The 15,208-nt window shown below is 41.9% G+C and overlaps 1 protein-coding gene across 1 annotated transcript in view; it reads left to right on the forward strand.

Moving 5' to 3' along the window:
* B4GALNT4 (beta-1,4-N-acetyl-galactosaminyltransferase 4) overlaps positions 1-15,208 on the forward strand; it is a 910,917-nt gene that overhangs the window by 869,443 nt on the left and 26,266 nt on the right. Inside the window, exon 19 of the mRNA XM_086956391.1 lies at positions 7,185-7,311. Coding sequence (XP_086812517.1) covers positions 7,185-7,311 — 127 coding nt within the window. The remainder of the gene's footprint in view (positions 1-7,184; positions 7,312-15,208) is intronic.

The raw sequence follows: 15,208 nt of genomic DNA on the forward strand, positions 1-15,208 counted from the left end.
TCGCTCACCATGTAGTTGAGTTGCTCCCGCTCTTGCGATGCAACGATAAGCGACTGCCACAGGACTCTCAAAATGGCGGCCGGCTCTTCAGATTTGGGCGTGGTCCACTAAAATGGCCCTGGGACACCTTGGAACTCGGACGCTTCCCTGATAGGGCTTGGGTCCCATTCTCGAAAGCGTCCCCTCAGCCGTGAAGATTCTACAAAAGTCTTGGGGGCCCCCGACTCCCGCAGGCTTCTGGTGGGGAGCGGCTGCCATGTTTGCTCGTGGAATGGCCACGACGGACCTACGAGATGGTAGTGCTCTCATGCTGACGCCAGCTTTAGTCTGAAACATCCAGAAACACTGTAGACTACCAATTCGATCAGTTCCGGTAGCGCCCCAACATGACCCGGTAGAGAAGAACTTGCCCTCCCCTCTTTGACTGATGGTTCTTGTTGCCTGTCCCCTCTGTTGTCATTTTACAGAACTTTTTGGACTGCTGAAAGGGGTTGTGTTCCGAACGCTGGTTGGTGGAGACATTTTGACTATATTCTTGACCTACGTTGTCGCGTAATGCGTTATATGACACGCCGCGTTAGCGCACCCGGAAGTAATCCGGGGCGCGGCGCGCAGCGCGCAACGTAAGCATAACAGGTCATGTGACTTGTTTATAAAACTTTTCATTGGTTCATTTTACTTTTGGTTTCCTAAAGATGGAAGGCTTGGTCATATGACCTAAAAATAACACTTTTCATTGGTTTAGAACATTTTTTTTTCTCAAACGATGAAAGCCCCACCTTGTTTCTGGATGATTCAGACTGAAGCTGGCGTCAGCATGAGAGCACCACCATCTCGTGGCTCCGTCGTGGTCATTCCGCGAGCAATCATGGCAGCCGCTCCCCACCGGAAGCCTGCAGGAGTCGAGGGCCCCCAAGACTTTTGTAGAATCTTCACGGCTGAGGGGACGCTTTCGAGAATGGAGCCCAAGCCCTAGCAGGCAAGCGTCCGAGTTCCAAGGTGTCCCAGGGCCATTTTAGTGGACCAGGCCCAAAACCGAAGAGCCGTCCGCCATTTTAAGAGTCATGTGGCAGCCGCCTATCGCTGCACTGCAAGAGTGGGAGCAACTCAACAACATGGTGAGCGAGACGCTGTAGCCGCAAGAGCGGGCGCAACTCAGCTGGATGGCCGCCACCTGGGGAGGCCCGTTCACGCCGCCTCCCCCACGCCCCCCCCCGGGCCGCCCCACGCCAATTTTCGGAGCAGCATTGTAGGATACCAAAACCAGTGCGGCAGTTTACTGGACATCACCTGGGTGCCATCAACATCTCAGCGCGTTCTGCTGCCTTGGGACTATTCGCACAACAGACCGCTACTGACGAGGCCTCCCTCTGCACCACCCTGGACGCCCCACGCTGTTTTTCTTTGCTGCATTGTAGGATCCCAAAAACCAGTGCGGCACCCAGGTGACATCACCTGGGTGCCGTCCAGAACTCAGCACGTTGTGCTGCCTTGGGACTATTCACACAAAAGACAGCTTCTTACCATTGTTGCGTTGCTTTTTTTGTCAAAAATGTTTAAATGTTTTTACAGTTTTTGTTCCGTTTGTTATATTTAAAAGTTAATAAAGTTTTATAATCCTACTTTGTTGGAGTGTTATATATTTTTTTAAAAACGGGTGAATGGGGCCTTGAATCGGGTTATTGTCATGTGTGGGCTTTGCAAGTGTACTGCTACAGGATCGGACATTTCAAACTCAAATGCACGTTCTTTTTCTTACCTTTCCGAAGCATGGAGCGCAATAGCAGGCAGAGAAAGGGTGATGCACGTGTTGAACACTGCCTGGCCTGGAAGTTGCTGGCAGTGCCCCCCCCCCCCCCCCCTCCCCACCCCGCCCGCTCCTGAAAGAGGACACACACACACCGCCGCCCCGAGTACTTCACAGATCTTTAAAAGACCATGCGCTTGTTCATGAGGCTTAAATGGTTTATCACCCCTTCTAGAACCCCTGCATCGACCCTCTGACGTTTCCTAGAAAAATTACCACGTAACACAATACCAAGCCCTGTCAGCTGAAACCCCCGAGGAATCGTGGGGCATATTATCAAGGGGGTTTATCTCCGCTTTTTTGGCTTTAAAAGCCAAGAAAGCGGAGATAAAATTATCTCCCTATTACCAAGCTGTCGCTAACACCAGTTAGTGACAGCTAAAAGGAGATAGCGACCATCTTGGGCCCCGCTTTGCATGTCAGTGATATTTATCACTAATGACATGCAAAGTGGGCGTGCCAAGATGTTAGCGACTGGAAACAGTCCCTAACATCGCTATCTCCTATTACCAACTTTTGGAGATATTCGCGCTAAGCGCGAATATCTCCAAAAGCTAACACCTGACCTGAGCAGTTCTTAGCCATGTTATCCAATGGGAGGTGGATAACATGGCTAAGAGCATTTGCTCGATAATGCATGAATATCGCTGACTTTTCAGCGATATTCATGCATTGCGGCCGTTTTTTATCGCATTTGCGATAAACCTTGCTAATAGCAAGGTTTATCTGAGATAAAAATCGCCGATGTGCGGCGATAATTTTTGTCTCTAAACAAGTTAGAGACAAAAATTATCGCTAGTTGTTGGTAATATGCCCCCGGGTTTTTGCTTGCAGAAATCGGGAGGCGGGAGACTAGCACTGAAATCAGTAGTCTCACGCCTGAATCGGGAGGGTTGGCATGTCTGGATTCTCTACAGCTGGGGCCATAAACTACATCCGCAGGGCTAGGTGATAGCCTGGGACCGGCCTGGCATCTAAAATGGCTGCCGTGCACGACAAAATTGTGGCATTGGAAAAAAGGCAAGATGGCGCAGACAATGTTTATCAATAAGGATTCATTTATAACAAAATATTTTATCGCACTGACAAATTGGTGGTCAACACTTCCTGATTTCCATCGAATCGAACGTTAACAGACGTCACGCAGCAAAAAAAAAAAAAAGCTCACGCACAGCCGCTGGAAGACATGTATCAACATATATGAGCCTCCTCAGCCACCCTCAGAAAACATAAGGGATTAGGATACGTCTCCCGCACCCCCTTATACCTAGTAATTTAATTAAAACGAAGCACAAAATGGCGAATTCCCGTTTCGCTACCAGTTTGCGGCCCGGGAAGCGCTTCTACCGTGAAAAATATTTTTTTTTTATTTTCCCCACGGGACCCTTTAATAACCCCAACAACATTCCTAGGGGGTCAAGAGGGGTATACCTTGCCCCCTTTCATTAAATTGCGATTTTTCGCGGTAAAGGTGCTTCCTGGTACGTTAACCGGGCAGCTAACCGGCAGCGTAACGGGAGTCCGACATATTGTGTTTTTTGAACATTTGTGATATGTGCACGTGTGGATTTTGTCTAATTAAGGTTAAAAAAATATATATATATCTTTAAGCGTGTTCTGGCGCGCTTACGTTTTGGGTTTGGTTTGCGCTGCAGAGACGATACGTCACGGTTATGCGATGCATCATGAGGCGTCTCACGGGCTACGTGATACGTCACTTAATAAAGAATATATTTTACAGCTATAGATATTCGCTTTTAAAAAACCAATGAAATTCACAGAAAAAACCATAGGTTATAGACCATATATAGTTAGGGATTAGCATTTACAAAACCTTATTTTATTTGCACAAAACCATTGAAATTCCACATATAGTTAGTTGCACTAACTATATATCGCGGACCCGCAATCCACTGCTAATGATGTCACATATTACATCATTCATGACATGGTCAGTGACATCACTGATGACATCACTGATGACATCTCAAATGACATCACTGATGACATCACTGATGACATCTCAAATGACATCACTGATGACATCACTGACATCTCATTGGACATTACTGATTACATCACTGATGATATCATTTATGTGATAATACATCTTCAGACTCTAATATAACCTTAAATACACTCGGTGTAAACAGGCACTCACAGACTGTCACACATCCATGGAGTTACTCACACACCTAGTCAGTCATGCAAAGAATCAATCACATCTCCATTTCCTCAACTATACAGTTATACACACCTTACTTATTCAAACATATACTAACACATATTTACTCTCTTATACAATCCTTGATACAAGTTCACAATGATTCATACAGCCACTCTCACATTCACTGGCTCTTATGTTCAGTTATTTATATATGTCAACTCTCACATGGAGTGTGTTTTACATATGTACTTACTTTGACATGTAGCACTGAGATATCCATTCACTCACCAATATACTCATGCACACAGTCAACTGTCCATACAACTATTTCTACATGCACTTTTGAACCCATACACCTAGGGAATCAACTGCTCACACATCTATGTACAGAGTTATACACCTCCCAGCCACCCACACACATACTCAGTCTCCCATACAAATACTTGGGCAACCATTCAATAACCCATATAGTTACTGATATAGCTACTGATTTAAACATGCAGCAGTTTACAGAACAACATAAATAATGATTGCCAAATTAAGACACTTTAATCACTAACCCATGCACTCAGTGAGACACATTTAATCATTCTCTCATACAGTCAGTCATGCACCTACTAAATCCTTCATCCAGACACTTATACATCCACTCATTCTTCAATATGTAAGACATATTTTAACTTTACAGAAACATACAGTCACTGGGTGTTGTCATCAGTGATGTCATCAGTGATGTCATCAGTGATGTCATTTGAGATGTTATCAGTGATGTCATCAGTGATGTCACTGACCATGTCATGAATGATGTAATATGTGACATCATTAGCAGTGGATTGCGGGTCCGCGATATATAGTTAGTGCAACTAACTATATATGGAATTTCAATGGTTTTGTGCAAATAAAATAAGGTTTTGTAAATGCTAATCCCTAACTATATATGGTCTATAACCTATGGTTTTTTCAGTGAATATATATATATATATATATATATATATATATATATATATTTGATCCCAATGTTCTGCCCTTCAGTGACGCACTCCGCAGCAGTTTGTAGTTGCTTAGTAGCACAACCATAAATACGTGGAAAGTACACAATGTATTTACCCGCAGTGGGTCCCACAGTTCGTCATATTTATTTAGGGGAACACAGCGGTTTATCTTTCGTTCACTGTGCATAAAAAAGCTCTTCAGTGAGCTCCGGAGTGCAATGCTTCCTTCATTTTTGGAGCTGCCTGCTGCGCCATGAACTAGGAAGGTTCCTGTCCATATTGCCCTTTCTCCCACGGCTCCTTCCTCATTCTTCAGGTGGTGCGCCAACTACGACCGAAACCGCCGTTTTGTTTGTTTGATCCCAATGCTCTGCCCTTCAGTGACGCAAACATACTCGCTCTTTCATATGAAAGAGCTATGCACCTAGGATTTAAGTGGTTTGTAGGAAGGACGATGGTATGATAATATATTATAAGTAAGAAAGTACCCCATGATGTACATGATAAGGATATTGCAAGTCACCTCGTAGTTCCACAGCCTTATAAAGGAACTCAACCTTCAGCCTCCTTCCTCTATATGGTCATGGAACTTTTCTGTGGCTTGCAGTATCCTTATGATATACAGCAGGCGTTACTTTATCATATATCACCCATATCGAACCTTCCAGATTTGTAGTCCAGACTCTTCTGGACCATACTCAGTCTTGTTGTGTTTTTTAATAATCCTGCTGTCAGTCTCACTGTAAATGACAATAGTTTGAGGGGAATTTATAACACAGTGACATTTTAGATTGAACACAGTAAAGCAGGTATTCTAAGGTATTAAGATTGGGAAACATTTTAGCACCAACCTCAGGAAAGCTATAAATGATGATAGAATTATCAATGGGCTGTGCATTGCACAGAAGTAATATTCCAGGCCCGTAGCATGGTGCAACAGAATGTCTGCACAGCTGCATCTTCATATGTGGTATTGTATTGTAAAGTGAATCCAGGACACAAACAAGTAAGGAGTCTTTTTGATGATGGTGTATATGGGACACAAGTTTTCTGAGGTGGTGAATGCCCCATTTCTGGTGCCCACTAGCTGAACACCCAACATATTTAGACATTTCCACCCTTACAGCCATAATTTTTGTTGCTAAAAGTGCTTCCACCGACATGACCAGAGCACTTTTGTCAATAACTGACAATGTTGGGTGGATCGCTATGTCGGCATGGTAGACTGGGTCACTATTGTTTTTTTTAAAAACATTTTTCAAACACAAACCGTCAGCATGTAATGTGAATGTCAAGGGGACATTGTTTTTTTTCCCTTACCTGGGATTGCCATCCAGAGCATGATATTCATCGGCATGGAAAGCACTACAGTCATGGTGTCAATAGTCCATCCTTATGGGATGGGTTTACGACTCCATGTTTGCCTACAGACTAGGTCTGGGACCTCGGTTTAGAGTAGCAGAACCAACTGTGGCTCTGGCATCAAAAGCACAGCACTATCCCATGTGTAAATGAGGCGGAGGAACCGAGAGCTCAATGGTAGTGTCATCTGCCAAATACCCTCCTACTGCCAAACTCTTAAGCCTGAAATTGGAGTTTGAGTTTCTGATTATACATATTAGTAATATTGTTAAGTTACAGTAGATGGACTTGAGCAGCACAATATTCATTGTATTTATACTGTTCATTTTTAGGCACCAGTAACATCTTTGTGAAGGGAAAAGATAGATGCCCCTCAGAGCCCGCACGTCTTTCATGTTTGCAAAGGAAATGTCTGGAAATATTCAGCTGAGCAATTCTTGCAGCCTTTTTATTATTTACTGGGAGCATACAAGTTTGAACGTGACAAATTTACATGCTTGGCCTTGACCCTGAGTTGTAGAATACAGCAATTAGATTCCTTTAAGTGTTTGACAAGGCATTACAGCAAGAACCTAACGAAATTTGGTGAGTCTGGGTTTGGCACGGACAGTGTAGTTTCCTGGGGGATTTCACTAGTCTTAGTGAAAAGATAGAGCAGTAATACCACAAGAGACCGCTGCTGGCTCAACATAAAAATTGCAAGAACATGTCCTAGTGGGCATCTGTAAGCTTGCCCATGAACAACTACTACAAGGTTGTAAGGTACATTGTGGGGTTTAGAAGAGGAATAATGTAAACCGTGAATTCATGAGCCATACTTCCTAAAACACTCTGTTTGCCTGCTCTTTTCTTTTAGGTTACTGGGAGGTCAATGGCTTTGGTCTCTTTGGAATCTACAAGTCTGACTTTGATCGAATTGGGGGGATGAATACTGAAGAGTTTAAAGATCACTGGGGCGGAGAAGACTGGGAGTTGCTGGACAGGTAAAGCTGCTGCTTGATACGATGACCAGATCCCCTGTTGGTAATATCAGATGTTCACAATGTATGCCTACAGCCGTGATTGTCAAGCTTCCACATCTGAATGGCTGCCAAGCTGTAAGTTTAGTTAAGAGGTTTTCCAACATGGTATAATCTATGGATACATAGAATATAATCTGTTGTCAGAGGCAAACCCCAGAGCACTAGCTTCCTTAGCTAATGTGTTGGCACTATTCCGGTGGTTTATGAAAAAGAATCCCGCCTAGGACCAATTTATCTCTATCCCTTTAAGGTAGAGTCATTGGGTACAGTGCTGTGTAAATGCGTAAAAAGCTCTGTTTTTCACCTCTTAGATTTCCTTCACTCATATTGTTAATTTTGTCTTTGACTGGGAGTGCTCTTCTTCCTTAATATCAAACTTTGTGTTTTTACTAAAGCACAACCTTTATTATTACACTTTATCTGCTTGCACTTTACTGTTTTTTTTTTTTGCCCAAGTTGTTTTCTTGACACAATTGTTTTCTTATATGGAAAACTGAGTTCCTGCTTTTCAAATATTGCCTTGTAAATTTCTTGAAAATGCTGGCTAGTCATCTACATGCTGGTTGCATGTACTCTCTGGTATTTTGTTATACAGATTTTGCAAACTAATTAAAACTAAGGGCCTTATTTAGAGTTTGAGGTACAGAATACTCAATCAAAATGTGGTGGATATCCCGTCTGCTGTATTCCAAGTACCAAAGGCTATAATACACTTGTGATACAGAAGACGGGACATCCACCACATTTGTGTCTGAGAACCTGTTTGCTAAACTGTAAATAAGGCCCATAATCTCTAAAGGTTTAAAAACAATGTTTATTGATAGTAAGGTCCTCCCCACATCTTCAGCTAAGTATCTGGATGCTTAGGTGGTGGCATCACATAATATCCGTGATCCATTACCGTTCTTTTTCTCTGATGTGGAATGTATTCGTTCCTCCTTTCCTCTGGAATGAAAAGAATAGATCGCATGAAGACAGTATGAAGAGTTTTCAACTTTCCATTGGATTGTCTCCTTCAGAGAAACCACTGGTGTTCATACTCCTGCACTTATTGCCTGATGCTTATCTCCATCAAGGAACAAAAGTCCTCTGCAGGAGGCCAATTTGGATTCCAAGATCTCTGGTTCCTTGAAGCTCAAAGAAAAGAAGCATGGCATAAAATAATTTTTTCCCCCTCTTTTTTTAAAAACATTTTCTGATAGTTTGAACTGGAAATGCAATGTAGAGCTACGTAATGAACACATCACATGATCACACGATTGATATATTTATATTGCCTCGAGTCCGAGGCGCAAAGAAAGATGCACTCAGTGTGCGCTTTCAAATTAATTACTGAACACACACAGCTGATAGATAGATAGATAGATAGATAGATAGATAGATAGATAGATAGATAGATAGATAGATGGATAGATAGATAAAAATAAAGGTTACAGGGACGGTATAGTTAGGAAATAGAATTAAGAAAAACATTAGAAATTTACTGAAAAAAGTAAAGGTTATATGGATGTTCTAGTTAAGCTCAGATGTTACACGCCCAAAACCATAGAAATTCAGCAGATATATTTACCTGAGCACTGCTTATGACTCACATATTACATCACTCAGGACATGGTCAGTGATATCACTGATGACATCTCAAATGACGTCATGCAATAATTTTGAGTGTTTTCGAAAAGTTTGAGTATTAAACATATATACTAAGATACTGCAAAAAGTTAAATTAGTGGACTTTTCTGTACTACTAATGAGTTGTACTACTTTTAATATATATGCAGGTAGCAGCCAGAGTGAACTCCTAAGACCTAGAAGAAATGTAATTGTATGGGTTTCGACAGTGTGTGTTGCTATGCTGAGCCCTCAAAAACAAGGATACCAGACGAGCCATGCTCCCTTGCAGTAATAGAATTCCTCAAACGGAACGGGTGTGTAAACAACCAGTTGTCCAAAATAATGCTTCAATGTGCAGTGGAATGACTCTACAACCAATGAGCTACCTGCTCCCCAACATGACATAAGAAGCATGTTTGTGCAGAGCAGACTTGGGACCACTACAGCATGAGAGCGAGAGACCTAGTGTGTTCATGCCCTCTGCTTTGTACCTACGATGTTATGAACATCAACCTTTGACTGTGTTTTGCCCAGTAAACATTTTCCACCCGCCTTGCTCCGTAGCAGGGATCATTATGTACAACTAGTGGAAAACCTATCAGTCCCCGGCAGGAGGGTATTTTCATCCCTCAGAGGACTTCTTGGCACTATTGAATTGAATGGATGTTTATTGTTTCCCAGCTCATACAATCAACTTAACCTCTTCGCCGCTAATGACAAGGGTAACTCGTCATGCACTTTTCATTGATTTCAATGGAAATTAGATGAAAAGATAAATTTTGCCTTAGCAGCCAAGTGGTTAAGAAGGATGAAAGGTTGAGCGGACCCACCAGGACAATAACCAAAGACCATCTGGTCAAGCACAGATCACTGCAATGTATGCATTAGTCCAGCTAGCCAGCAGCACTACTACTACTACTACCACCCCTCCCCCCGCCCCGGCCCGTCCCGTCCCCCCACCCAAGGAATGGTCAAACTCTTACTGTGGGTATATTTTGTTGCCTCCTGCCCTAATAGAAGATACATGCTTGCGTTGCCTTTTCAAAACAATACTGGGCTTGTCCCCTATGTGCATAGACTGCTACTGGCCTAGTTTGAGACATCTGCAAGGCTTAACACAAGGTCGAGTACCATGATGCTGCTTCCCATATGCATTCTAGTCGGTATTTGTTTAATGTGGTCGCCCTTCGATCATACAAGCTGTGATTTCTCAGAACTCATGTAAAGTTATAGCGCTGAAAAGCACAAGACTAAATTTAAGGTTGGTGGCCCAGCCCCATCACCCTCTGCAGCCAAATGGCGGCCCCAAGCATAAGTAGTCATCAACTCTGACTTGGGTACAACTCTGACTGGGGTATTGGCATCCAACTCAAGTGCTTATTTGAACCTGTGGTTGCCTGTGTCCATTATTAACTTCTTGTGACATAAGAGTGAATAAGTGCTTTTTAAACTTCCCTCGTCCTGATGACGACTCCGTGATTATTTCAGGGTGTGAAACACCTTCGACAAAAACATTTTCCAAATGGTCTCTTTCACTTACAGAGCATATGGATCAAAACAGGGAACAATTTTTACAGAATGCTCTTTTAATTTTTTTACCTACATGATCTGTCTGCCGCCCTCGCTCTCCCTTGAATTTAGCCCGGAAATATACTTTTCTTCACTAACAATGTGTGACCCCCTTATACCTTTGAGCACTTGTCTGCATTTATTTTTCATTGGTATTAAGATCCATGTCTCATGCTTTAATTTTGTCTTTTTGTACAATACACGAACTGTTATTGTGTGTATCGTCTCCTCTCTCATATATGTTGTTTAACATATGGATTGATTCTTTAAAACAGATTTTTCTTACTATCTTGCATCTTGTATCTAAATCAGACCTTCCCCAACTTTTTAGAACCATGGCCCAGTTTTTACAGCAACAAATTTGCACCACCCACCTAGCTTTAATGGAAACAAGGCGGGCGATTTTTTTAATGCAACTAAAGCATCATGTGGTAGGGCACTGTCATTTAATTACAGCACATTTTCCATTGACATGGCCACTAAATGTGCACATGTATACAGTTTTTATGATAAAAACTATATTGCACACATATAGTAATGTGTGGAAATTGGTTTCAGTAAATATTTATAATAAGTGTATCAGTTCAGTTCATAAAACTTTTATTCGGTTATCTCATAGCAAAACCATAAAAAGTACAGAGATAAAATTACAATAAAAATCCCAATGTCTTGATACAATTAAAAACTGTTAACATTTAAAACCATTACTAAAATAATTAATTAGGGTGTTGTACATGAAGACAAGAAATCGAGTAGACAAAAGCTCAAGCTTTACAGCAAGTTTTTAGATATAATTTTAAAAAACACGCTATGCACTTAGCAGCATATTAAGAATCCAATGACTGCAAGGCCAGGTAAGCGGGACAACATGTTCTCAGGCCCATTTTTCGAAGTAAGGGAGTGATCCAGCGCTTGCGGGGAAGCTCGTAATATTTACAGAACAGAGTTACGTGTATTGTAGACTGGGGTGATGTACCATCACATGGGCATTTCATTAGGTCATGCGACCAGTCCTGCACATTAGAAAAGGTAAATAAGCGAAAAAAAGAATTAAATCGAAACCTAGGCAAAACATATTTTTTACTATTAGTTAGGTGGAATGTTAGGTATGGTTGGATACCAAAAACGGTCTGTACCAATAGGATCTGTACATTTGTGTGTTTGATTACTTGGGAAAGACGCAGATCTCTGAGATGGTTTAGACAAAGTTTTTTCAGGTCTTTCCTGGTGATATCTATCATTGTCGTGGGTTCTAAGAAATATTTTGTACAGTTCAAGTCCTTAAGGAAATTGGAAACATATAGAAGCCAAGGGATTTTGCTCCAGTTTGCCAGGGCTAAGGAGTCGGTTATCAATGAGCGGGTTAGATGGCATTGCATTTTGTTCCAAATACGGTGCCACAACAGGATCGGATGGCATATGATGTTACCTATCAGGTAGTCTATATCCAGCACGATGTGGCAACCGTATATTGGGGCACTTTGAGGAAGAGCCAGTAAGTATTTTAGGAACCCGTTTTGAACCGTTTGTAGGGTATCTGCGGGAGCGTAACCCCAAACCCCTGCGCCGTAGGTTGCTGCGCTGTGGCATTTAGCGTGGTAGATTTTAAGCAACTCCACTGGGGCAGGTTTGCCCAGTTTCCTCAAAGGAAACAAGAGCTGAGGTTGCTCTCTGAAAAAGTAGTTTTTTTTACTTATCATGGCTTGTTTCCAAGTTAGTCTGTCGTCCATTAAGATTCCTAAGTAGGGATATTCCCTGGTGCGTTCCAACCTAACTTGATCAATAAAAACTGGTTTAGGGTTCTTCGCCCTAGGTCCGATGTGCATAACAAAGGTTTTATTTTTATTCACTTTCAATCCTAAGGAGAGCATAAAATGACAGTATTTGTCTAATTGTCTTTGTAACTGGTTTAGTGTTCTGGCTAAAATTACGGAATCGTCCTTGTATAACAGAGCGGGAATAGGGCGGTGATTAATAGATGGAAGATCCTGACTCCCTTCAAGCATGGCCGCTTCCAGCCCATTGGTGTAAAGATTGAATAAGAAGGGAGCCAGGACACAACCCTGTCTAACACCTTTGTTTACTGGAAAAGATGGAGATAATCTGCCGCCAATCCCGTATCTCACACATGCAGTGGCATCTGAGTAGAGTTCACAGAGAAATTGGATAAGAGGGGGGTCTACCCCCAATTCACAAAGGATAGACCACAGCCTTGAGTGAATGACGCAGTCAAATGCTGCGCTGAGATCAACATAGACTAGGTACAAGTTACCACTTTTAGCCCCTACATATTTACCAATCAGAAGGGCTAGGTTCAATGCCTGCTCAACAGTATCAAGTCCCTCCTGGAAACCATACTGGAGATCTGTCAGGATGTTATTCATAGACGCCCAATCCTGGAGACGTTCCAAGATCAGCCGGCCGGCGACTTTCCCCAAGGAGTCCAGGAGGGAGATGGGCCTGTAACAAGCTGGATTGTTACGTTCACCCTTGTTGAAAATTGGAAGCAAAATAGAAGTATCACCAAGTAAAGTCACTTGATTTGTTTTGATCCTATTGAAATCTTTGCTTCCATCACATTTCAGAATTTCAAAAAAGTTTCATTTTTGCTTTTGTACCTGAAATTCGTACAGTTCATTTACTGGTAATCTGTGCACTCACTATAGGCACCCTCTGACCAACGGGTGCCAACCTAGGTTAGGTGAAAACAGATAAAGCAAACAGAGGTGCACCACTTCTACAATCCTAATAATTTCAAATACATCCCCAATGTTCCGGAAGTAGTTGAAATTCTTCTCTTTATTGTTGTATCATCAATGTGTATAAAAAAGAGGGTAAGCCAATGTGTTTCGTCCACATACGTTTGGACTTCTTCAGGGCTGTAATACAAAAAAAATATATATATATATATAAATACTAACAAGACATGGAACTAAGCAACATTAACCCCTTGCGTGCTCATGACGGACCCAAGACGTCATGAGCCACGGGCTACCGCTCTGCCGCTCTTCCCACGAGGTATTAAGTCCCCTCCAGTGCGGGCGAATTAATGAGCGGGCGGGGTCATGGCGGAACCACGCCATCATGAGCACACGCCGCACGTGACTCATGACGGCGTTGTTCCGTCATGAGCACCGCAGCGCTGCACTCACCCACCACAACCCCCGCGGCGAAAAGTTGCGCCGGTGCGAAGGGGTTAACAATAACAGACAAATAAATGCATAGACATAAAGTTTCTGTCTCAACAGGAATACACAACAACATTTAATACTAAAAAGAATAAGGTGGGTCACATATATAGCTAAAGTACCATTATGTTGGGGGAAAAGAACAAAACCGCCATATCATCTGCTGGTGTTATGCATTACACATTATGTACATTTTGGATGAAAAAGACCGAACAGCAGTGGATGGTTCTCTCTGAGATTAACACACAGCAAATGATATGTATAATAACTTAGGATGTTAAAAACATCAAGTTTATATGAAATTATGTTGAACAGATTGAAACCACACAAAGTGTGAATATTCCATCTTACTCTGTGTTGCTACTTCAGTGTTTTATCCGAAGATGTATTGGTTAATGATGATGAGCTAAAGGTAGAGAAATTGCCAGTCCTACGAAGTGAACAGAGAATGAAATGAACCAAGCTTGAAAGAGAGTATGCCATTATTCTATATAATGGCAGGGTCTGAGCCATTAACAGTGGATACGTACCAACAGAAGAATGAAAGATATGTCTTTTTTGGCGAAAGAGAGTATTGTAGATCTTTTCAATTACAGTTGGTAAAAGTAGAATATGAAACCATAATAGTGGCCATCTGATAAAGATAAGGCAGGAAAAAAGTAAGTTTTATAACTGGATGTGTACTACAGGAGAAAGGGGGTACATACGGTCAAAGATTATGGATAGTACATACCCAATGATCCAAAGGCGTTGAGGAAACCATTGTGAGGGTTCCGAAAACCACAGTTCGGTAAAGTACGTCTTATGACCACTATGTATCATAAATCAGCATATTCAAGCTGATGCCTTCTTCCTTGTTGGTAAATAGAAGAGGGGAGGAAATCTCACTCCTCATTCAACACATGTGGATATAGAGAGTGAGATCTATCACTAAAGTTTTGAAAGAATTTTTGGGAGGGCTTGGCCAGTCCACTCTTTTTAAAGTGCTATCAGCAATATGTAAACAGAATGTGAGCAAGTTCGCCCCATAGAGAGATATGAGAACCAGTCTTCGTTTCACACTTATATATGGCAAAGACCAGCATTATGTCGAATTTGCAATTAGAGTCTATGAAAATGTGGCAAATCAGCCCTTTTACTTAAACATAAACTAAAAAGTCTAAATCAAGCCTCTACAAGTATGCTACCGACTGAAGCCTGATCATATGGGTGCAATTGTACACCCAGTTAGGTGACCCTTAGGATTCTAGTACTCTGACAGGGAAAGGCATTTATATTGCAGAGTGCTAGTAATGTTAAACATACTAAAAACCGATCATTACAAAAATTAGGTTGTTTAAATGAAGATTGACAAAGCAGAGTAACGCATTTCACAATGTTGCTGGACTGCTTCAACTAAAGTAATCCTACATAAATTGAATATATGTGTCCAATTCAAGGTTATTAGGAGGGGGATAAAGCTGCGTACTCACTGAGAATGGTGTGAGCTC

The sequence above is a fragment of the Lissotriton vulgaris genome, chromosome 2_1 (assembly GCF_964263255.1).
Source record: "Lissotriton vulgaris chromosome 2_1, aLisVul1.2, whole genome shotgun sequence".
NCBI lineage: Eukaryota > Metazoa > Chordata > Amphibia > Caudata > Salamandridae > Lissotriton > Lissotriton vulgaris.